Consider the following 10,000-nt stretch of genomic DNA (forward strand, 5'->3'; position numbering starts at 1 on the left):
TATGCACTCTTCATATCGTCTCCATAACCCTAACCTCAAACACTGATGTCATATTCCCTAATTACGCACAAAATTACCCATGTAAACAAAACAACGAAAGGAAAAAAAAACGAAAAAAAACAAAAAAACACAAATATGCCAAAGGCCATTATCGCTATAACTCTTCCTCAGGGTATACTCATGTATTTTCTTCTATTTCCCCTTCCTTTATTTCATTATCAATCCGTTCAGAAAGAAACCGTTCACTATTACCTATCCACCTATCCTTTTATCCGCTTATCTTTCTATCTTCATTCTAACCCCGCCTACTTTCTCCTCCTCTATTTTTCACCCCGTTAGATAAGCACGCAGCACATGTCGTTTCCAGCTGCATGGGCGTGGCTCGAAATGTGGCCGTGGCTTGAAATGTGGGCGTGGCTTATAACGTGCTCGAGTTAGGCATCTTCTTTTCCTCAACTAACCCTGGGATTATTAGGGTCCGTGCGTCACACCACGTAGGTTGGGAGGGTGAGGTAACGATAGAGAGAGGGTGGGAGGGAGAGAAGAGAGGGAGAGAAGAGAGGGAGAGAGGGAGGGAGGGAGAGAAGATTGGGAGGGAGGGAGGGAGGGAGGGAGGGAAGAGAGAGAGAGAGAGGGTGGGAGGGAAGAGAGAGAGAGAGAGGGTGGGAGGGAAGAGAGAGAGAGAGAGGGTGGGAGGGAAGAGAGAGAGAGAGGGTGGGAGGGAAGAGAGAGAGAGGGTGGGAGGGAGGGAAGAGAGAGAGAGGGGGAGGGAGAGAGGGAAGGAAGAGTGGGAGGGAGGGAGAGAGGGAGGGAGTGAATGAGGGAAGAGAAGGAGGGAGGGAGGGAGGGAGGGAGGGAGGGAAGGAGGGAGGGAAGGAGGGAGAAAGGGAGAAAAGAGAGGGAGGGAGTGAGGGAGGAAAGAGAGGGAGGGAAGGAGGGGGATTGAGGGGAAGGAAAAGAAGGAAAGAAAAATAGAAAGAGAATATGTGTGTGTGTGTGTGTGTGTGTGTGTGTGTGTGTGTGTGTGTGTGTGTGTGTGTGTGTGTGTGTGTGTGTGTGTGTGTGTGTGTGTGTGTGTGTGTGTGTTCGCATGCGCACGTATGATCATCAGTCTCAATGTATAAATTCCAAGCGGCCACCCCCCCCCTCCTCCAATAAAGACCTTGATTATATACAAATTTACAACTAAAAGAGGAAGCCATTTAATAAACCTAACTAAACAAAGTAAAAGCCACACATAACCCATAACCATCATAGTTAAAACAATATGTAGTAGACTTATTTCTGTGAACGAATTATTAATGGTACAATGACGTACACAAAGTAGCACACTCAAACACTCTCTCTCTCTCTTTCTCTTTCTCTTTCTCTTTCTCTTTCTCTTTCTCTTTCTCTTTCTCTTTCTCTTTCTCTTTCTCTTTCTCTTTCTCTTTCTCTTTCTCTTTCTCTTTCTCTTTCTCTTTCTCTCTCTCTCTCTCTCTCTTTCTCTTTCTCTTTCTCTTTCTCTTTCTCTTTCTCTCTCTCTCTCTCTTTCTCTCTCTCTCATAAGAATCCACTCTCACCCCCTAAGATGTGTCTTTATTTTAACATACATAACAAAACATTTAAAATCTTTAATCAAATTACACTCATTCACACCAACCAAATGCACTCACTCTCATGACCGAAAAGCATTCACTTATATGTCCCAAAATTACTCACTCGTAACGGCCAAATGTCAATAATGTTTAACATCTTGAAAAAGTAAATTCAATACTCTTTACATTTTGATAAAGAAAATAATTACTCTCTTCTCTCTCTATCTATGTCCTTCCTCTTTATTTTCTTCATTGAAAAGATGCAGGGGCAAAATATCGTTTTTTTTTTACCTTTTTTTTTGCGTGAAAAATAAATCAAAGACCCCGCCCCCCTGAAAAAACAAAACATCACCTATACACAGAAGCAAAATTCCAAACATATCCCAGATAATAAAAAAAAGAACGAAAAGAAAGAAGAAAAGAAAAGAGAAAAAAAAGAAAAGGATAGAAAATTTGGAATGAAAAAATAAAAAAAAGTACAGCAAAAGACACAAAAAGAAGAAGAATAATGAGAATAATAATAATAATAATGAAAAGAAAAAGAAGACGAAGAAGAAGAAGAAGAAAAAAGAAAAACCACTTACAACCTAAACCCACCCACCCCCTCCTAAACCAAAGAGCCAAAAGACCCACAACCTACCTGTATCGAGGCCCTTGCGAAGGGAGAAGAGCGCATGGAAGTTGAGGAAGGCAATGTGAGGCTTTCCCCAGCGGTTGGCCACATCCTCGACGTCCTCCTCGTACTTGATCCAACGAGCCGTTTCCTTCCATTCTAAGTGTCCTTCGTTGTAGCGCAGCTCGTCCAGTTCGACGAAGATCTTTTGGAGGAGGGGGGGGGGGTAATGTGAAATTATTGATAGAAATGGGATGGGAAATGGTAAAATGATATTATGAGAATATTGGAGGGGGGGGGGGGTAATGTGAAATTATTGATAGAAATGGGATGGGAAATGGTAAAATGATATTATGAGAATATTAATAAAACTATCTATCTATTTAGAACAAGTGTATTTAAAAAATATATTTGGAGTGGAGAATAAAAACATGAAAAATCTTTAAACCAATAACCAAATACTGAAAAGTATAAATCACAAAATGATTTTCAATAGTAAGGAGTAACCAGAAGGACAATGTCTTTATCGTAATAACTTTGTAAGATTCCATACTGTATGTTAATATATAAAAAGACCCTAAAAGAATTAGGATAACTTTTCAATGAGAAAACAATTATTCTGTGATAAGACAATTTGTTTACTAAGACAACAAATGCTCCATGATAGAACAATTGTTCCATGATAGGACAACTGCTCACTGAACAATAGTTCCATTATAGGAAAATTGTTTACCAAGAAGTTAAATGCTCCATGATAGAAAAATTGTTCCATGATAGTACAATCGTTCACTAAGAAGGCAATTGTTCCATGGTAAGAAAACTGTTTACCAGGAAAACTAATGCTCCACATTAGGAAAATTATGAGCATCTTCTCATATAGTAAATCCTACCGCTTTTTACATTGTCACTATTCCATTAAGATACAAATACTTATCTAGCTTTCATATGTATTAAATAATATATTCTGATACATATTATGCATATTCTATATATTTACTTAATATTATTTTTTCTGATTTCTTATACTAAATGAATCTTTTTCTTCCTCTTTTATTGAAAACTGGCTACGACAATCATGGATAACTTGTTTGATCTTGGATTATAGATGCTGTTTTTCCAAAGTATAAATTGCAAGAACCAGCTCCTATTGCTTAATACTGCAAAATTCTCTCAGCAAATATCCTAACCACACGGCCCAATCATAGACAAAGTAGTCTTGCATTATCTCCATGGAATACCTCACACAAATGAGAATTATATTATAATCAAATTAAGCAGCTATTAGGTGTGACTCATCATAAAAGAGACATCAAAATCTACTATAAAAGTAAAAAGAATTTGCTTTATAAGAGGTAAATAATATTTGTTAAATTTAAGATAGTTACCCCCTCAATACACGTTCTTTACGATCACCAATCATCCCATTTTCTAAACAACAAGGAGAGACTAATGAAAAAAGGATAATACTAGAAAGAGCAGCACAAACAGTTTATGAATAGGGAAATATATTATATTGTTTATTCCACGACAAAACCATGTAAGTGAAATGATTAAGAACAAGAAAAAGAAGAAAAAAAAGTCCAAAGCCAATTCAATCTTCAAACAAAAACTATTTCACTTTAAGCAAGATATAATCTTGGGTATAATTGGCAAGTGCTATATACAAGTCTTCAACATGTATATATTAGAGATGATAATACTGCACTTTTGTTATCAATAACAAGTCAACTGTTATTATCCTTACTATAAATTTTGACTTCTATTCTACCATTTTTACAGTCTTTTCCTTTATTGAAAATAAATACTTTAAGTCATAAAAAAATTAGTTGAGTTTGAAAGTGTTAATGATCCAGAGTAGCTTTAAGTTTAATTATAATGATTATATTACTTCTACTATTACTACTGCTACTAATAAGTACAATGATAATACTAACACCACCATAATGATAACAATACTACTACTAACAATAACAACAATAATAACAATGAATATCCCTAACAACATGAATGAATCAAGCTCCACGGACGCACCTCATGAGGACTATGATCGTACGACTTCTTAACCATGGGCTGCTGACGATCTGACTTCTCGTTCCCAGCTTCATTCATGTGAATGATTGATGACACGGAGGAACGAGCACGCACACGTGGCCTTCGGTAAGCACTAGGGTCTTCAAACCTGTGACCTGTTTGCAAGATAGAAAGGGATGGGTTAGTGATTTTGGCAGTGGGAGCATAGTAGGAATGGGGCAATGGTAGGTGGAAGTGGAGAAGGAAGAGAGAGGGAGAGGGAGAGGGAGAGGGAGTTAGAAGGGAGAGGAAGGGACATGGAGGGAGAGGAAGGGACATGGAGGGAGAGGAAGGGACAGGGAGGGAGAGGAAGGGACAGGGAGGGAGAGGAAGGGACAGGGAGGGAGAGGAAGGGACAGGGAGAGAGAGGGAGAGAGAAAGGAGGAGGAGGAAAAGGAGGAGGAGGAGGAGGAGGAGGAGGAGGAGGAGGAGGAGGAGGAGGAGGAGGAGGAGGAGGAGGAGGAGGAGGAGGAGGAGGAGGAGGAGGAGGAGGAGGAGGAGGAGGTGGGAGAGAGTGAGAGAGTGGAGTGAGTGAGTGAGTGAGTGAGTGAGTGAGTGAGTGAGTGAGTGAGTGAGTGAGTGAGTGAGTGAGTGAGTGAGTGAGTGAGTGAGTGAGAGATAGAGAGAGAGAGAGAGAGAGAGAGAGAGAGAGAGAGAGAGAGAGAGAGAGAGAGAGAGAGAGAGAGAGAGAGAGAGAGAGAGAGAGAGAGAGAGAGAGAGAGAGAGAGAGAGAGAGAGAGAGAGAGAGAGAGAGAGAAAAGAGGAAGAGGGAGTGATAGAGGGAAAGGGAAAAGGAGTGGGAAAGATAAGGGAGAGGGGGGGATACACTGTCACTGTGGTTTTGTACTGTTTGGTTTCTATGACTGTTGCCTCTGAGATGGATATTATAGAACTTATAAGGCTTATCAGCATTTGATGTTCCAAGAGAGAAGGGGTAAAGGAGAGGCAGAGAAAAGAACAGGGAAAGAAAGGGAGAGGGAGAGGGAGAGGGAGAGGGAGAGGGAGAGGGAGAGGGAGAAAGAGAGGGGGAGAGAAACAGAAAAGGCGAGAAGGAATGAGAAAGACTGAAAGAAAGAAATACTAGAGGAGTGGAAAGAGACTCAGAGAGTGAGAGGGAGAGAGACTAAGAAAAATATAGACAAATAAAATAAAGTTAAGAGAGAGAGATTAAGAGAGAGAGTGATAAACAAAGAAGATAACAAAAAAACTAATATCAATATGAATATGAATAGAAAAAAAGGAAATATACATACATATATACATAATGAATACATAATAATCACTGTAAAAAAAGAAAGATACCTATCAATGATAAAACAAAAAGTAAAAAACCTACTTGCGATGTTATCCAAATCGTGCTCCTTGAGATAATCCACATCCTCGGGAATAGCCTTGGAACTGTACGACTGCAGTTCGTGCTCACTCCCGGCATGACGACGCCAGGATGGATCCTCCACGGAATCACGACGGCGACGGTGGCTTCGCCTGCGTGATTGCATGTTTGGTTGTTTTATTTCATGATCTCCATTTAAATTTAAACATAGAAAGAACTGTAGTAATTTAAGTAATAATAATAAGAAAACATTGCAGTTACGGAGAAGATAATGATTTACTTGACTATCCACAACTACAGGAAAAAATAAAATTTATTTATTGCCAATATAAGGCTGATTTAACTTGCATTTTACAACTACAAAAGGAATAAAAGTAATTTCACATTCATTAAAAAAATTAAGTCTATTACATAAAAAAAAAAAAGTCTATTTTACTAACTACAAAAAATATATCATATAATAAAAAACAACAACTTTAATACACAATACACCTACCACTAACTCTAAAATAAATACTTATATCCCTAAGAACTTATACAGTCGGTCAAAATGATCATGTCTCCATTTTAAATGCTCTCTGCAATTGCATTTGTGCAAGAATGACTATCTACAAACTCTTTGTAATATCGTAACCTTTTTTTTCGTAATATTGTAACATTCTTTTTTTTCTCTCTCATAAATAACATGTGATCTATGACTTAAATGGAGTCTCTAAAAATAAATTTTATTCACAAGAAGCTAATCATCAACAAGATAATCAATAGCATCTGATAATCTGCAGGCATAGAAAATACAGCCTCAAAATTAATTATAGATGATATGCCTATGCTTCCCAGGCATGAGAAATACGGCCTGTATATTATATTATATGATTGTTTTGCATCGTATTGTTTAAGATTGTTAAGGCCCATAAAATCCACTAATATCTGTGAGAGGTGAAGTGAGACTTGACCAATATCATTGACTCTACATGAGATGAATTATTGACTGTGTTTTAGTGTGAAAACAAATTTCAAAAACTATATCTCTTGTTTTTTTTGTGGCACAGTATCAACAAACAACATAATCATGCTCATGCTTTTCCACACTAATTAATACAACACTCAAATATCAGCAACACTACATCTACATCATCTAGAGCTATGAAAACACATGTTCAGTAAACATAAAAAGATATTAAACAAGGAAATGTTTTTTTTCCATATAAATCCATAACCAAAGTATTCAAACTAAGTAATAAGATTCATTGCAGTTTCACAATGAAAAGTTTTAATGGCAAATAAATACAAATAAAAAAATAAGTCTATCAATAAATTAAATGAATTGAAGAATGGCTTTCAATGCATACAATTGAATTACAATAACAGCTAAGCAAAGCAATTATACAGGTGGTCTAATACCATGGAAAAAGAAAGGAAATACATAATAAAACTAATTAAGTATATACAATAAATACTAAAATGCAGTAACTTATGTTGCTAAACCATAATGACATAGCATTGTCAAAATTAAATTCATATGTCAAAGCACTATTCTCAATATCCAATTCAAATGCTCTGACAAAAATATACAAACACATGAATAAATAAATATAAAATGCTTGTCAACACATTCTTCAAATCAAACATAAAGTGTTATTCTCATTCTGGTTCATCTCTCTCTCATGTCAAAGCATGTGTTACCTTATAAAATACAAGGTTGGCTTATGCTCTGCAAACTCTGTATCAGGCTGCCAACTGTAAAATTCATATTCATCACTACATTCATCACCTAAACTGAACTTCATCAATTGTGAAAGTGGTGAGGAGACTACAAGAGTTACAGCATGGACAATCCCTCTTTGTAAGAGTATTATTATGTACTACATATGAAGTAAATGACAAAGACCATAGATATTTGCCAAAGAGGACTAACCTTCCTTTCTGTAATGATATCTTACTTCCTATTGTAAACTTTAATGATTTTATTAGTTGTACCTATCATTTCTTACTACAGACCTATTATTTCTTCCTCAAAATTACACTAGGTATTATATCTTCCTTGTTTATATTGTTCTGTGCAAAAATGAATTATCTCATCACACTACCTTTACTCTAAAAGATATATGAGAGAATCATAAATTTTCAGTTATCACAACAATGATTTTCAAGAAATATTAATCAAAACTACTGGGCTACATATAGTTTACATTCTCCCCTTGCATGACATCAAGACGGAGAAAAAATACAGTATACGACACCATAACCTATTTCTAAAATGGTGGCAGTACACTGTATCTACACCTATGTTACAGTTATGGTACAGTTTCTACAGCCTCAGACATTTTTTCTTTTCCGTCTCCTTTTCCTTATTCGTATACATATATATATATATTACATAAGTAGAATAGATAATGAATCTTACCTTTTGCGAGGGGCTTCTTTATTTTCCAAATCATGATGTTCCTCTTCACCTGTGTAATAGTGATAAATATTAGCATTTCAACAAATAGCATGGTTCTAGAGTACTTTTCACTCATAATCTCTATTTCAATGATAATACTAAGTGTGACAGACTGTGAACCTTATAATTCTGAACAATTTACTGTTCCTACATACTGTCTCAATGAAACACATGCAAAAGCTCCTAATTTCAAATAGGGTATTGAATCTGACAATTTCTTGTGTAAAAAAGCTACAAATTCTGAAATAAAAGGTGTGTATAACCATACAGTTTATACCATACTTATAAAAAATCTATATAGTAAGACATAACTAATACTTTATATTCAAATGTATATGGCTGCTAATGTTGTGACATTAACAGGTGTCTAATATATAAAAAGAGGTTTAGGTGAATCAAAATTATTTATCTATTCTGAATGTAAATAATGTTAGTGGTAACTGGTATTATCCATATGTATTATACCTTTCAACTAATTTATGCATGCAAAAAATACCAAAAAAAAAAAGGCAAATGTGATGCTTACTAACAGATTTATAGTTTAATAAAAATTGGATTTTCTCTTTCTTCACGAAGTATGATATTCCATACTGTATATCACAAACATTATAGACAATGTTTTTTTCGTTTTACTTTGTAGTGATAGATTAAATTTTATCTTTTGTTAATATGTATAAAAATAGGATGCAAATTCCTGATTAAACTGATTACAGAGGCATCATGTACCACCATATTTACATCAAATCACGTTAAGTCCAAGTCTAGTTTTTTAATCAAATCTTAAAAATAACTCCGCAGAGTGAATGGTGAGTAAATTCCAGAGATACATTCCATCACCCAAAAATACAAATTTTTGTTTAATAAACAGCCGAAATACATACCGATCCGGAGGACTTACTACCAATAAATGGCAATTCATATTTTCTCTCTTTAGCCATTTAGAAAACCAAATCCGCCGTCTGATTTGTCATCGTCAAAAAAAAAAAAAAAGAACAAGACAAAAAACAAAAACTCGTAGTGGGGCTTCTGATTCTCTTGTGGTAAGGGATATGGGAGAACAAGGAAGAGGGAGACAAGAACTGGACAAGGAACAAAGGGAATGGTATAACACAAAAAGGAGAAACGGTGGGGGGGGGAGATGGAACACAAACACAGACACGATGGGAACGGATGCGAGCAATGTACAGCTGATGAGGGACGAGGCAGGAATTAAGAGAGACAAATACAGTGAAGTGGGATAGTGTGATATGCACGGTTGCTCTAACGAAGGGGACAGTAAGCATTGCAGGACGAGAGACAAACAATGACGGGATCTGCAAGGCCAGTTGCAAATGAAGCACCCAAAACAAGGAAGCATAAGTACAGGGGAATACTCTTGTATGTAGCGACAGAAAATGCCTGCTTTGATGTGTGTGTAAGTTGACAGGAGGGGGAGGGGGGAAGGGGAATCATTTTTTGTACTGCTATTAGTACAAGGGAATGGAGTACAGTTAACAAATAAATAATGGTATGTGTGAGTTGTAGTTTGTATGATATTTTTTGTGCATGCATCTAGACAAAAAAATATGTTATTTCAACATTTAAATGTTATGTAAACAGATACTATAATTTTCTCCATTGGATGTCCATAAGATATTGATATGTAACTATAATGTAAGTCTATAAAGCATAGCAGAGAAATATTTCAATGATTTTGAAAAAAAACAAAATGAAAGAAAAAAATGATGAATATTTACAAAATTAAAAAAGGGAGCGATTAAGTCATGTAACTCTACAGAATATGTATTCAGTATCAAGAGTTTCAAATCTTGTAAAAAAGATATATGTTGTAATAAACAGCTCTAGGGTATAAGCAATGAATGCAATGAATAAAAACTGCTATGAAAGAAACTGAAGCCTCAGACGATGGCAGAAACTAATGTAACAGAAAGGAAATGGAGAGGAAAGAAGGGTGAAGAAGAAAA

The 10,000-nt window shown here is 36.0% G+C and overlaps 1 protein-coding gene across 1 annotated transcript in view; it reads right to left on the bottom strand.

The window, feature by feature from the left end:
* Positions 1 to 10,000, bottom strand: part of Ae2 (anion exchange protein Ae2) — a gene marked incomplete in the record, with an annotated part of 127,997 nt that overhangs the window by 40,703 nt on the left and 77,294 nt on the right. The window contains 4 exon segments of the mRNA XM_086534362.1: positions 2,218 to 2,395; positions 4,222 to 4,376; positions 5,597 to 5,745; positions 7,998 to 8,046. Of these exon segments, the coding sequence (XP_086390488.1) occupies positions 2,218 to 2,395; positions 4,222 to 4,376; positions 5,597 to 5,745; positions 7,998 to 8,046 (531 nt within the window).

Source organism: Penaeus japonicus, unplaced genomic scaffold (assembly GCF_977035675.1).
Source record: "Penaeus japonicus unplaced genomic scaffold, GWHDUDI00000001_assembly GWHDUDI00000041, whole genome shotgun sequence".
Lineage (NCBI taxonomy): Eukaryota > Metazoa > Arthropoda > Malacostraca > Decapoda > Penaeidae > Penaeus > Penaeus japonicus.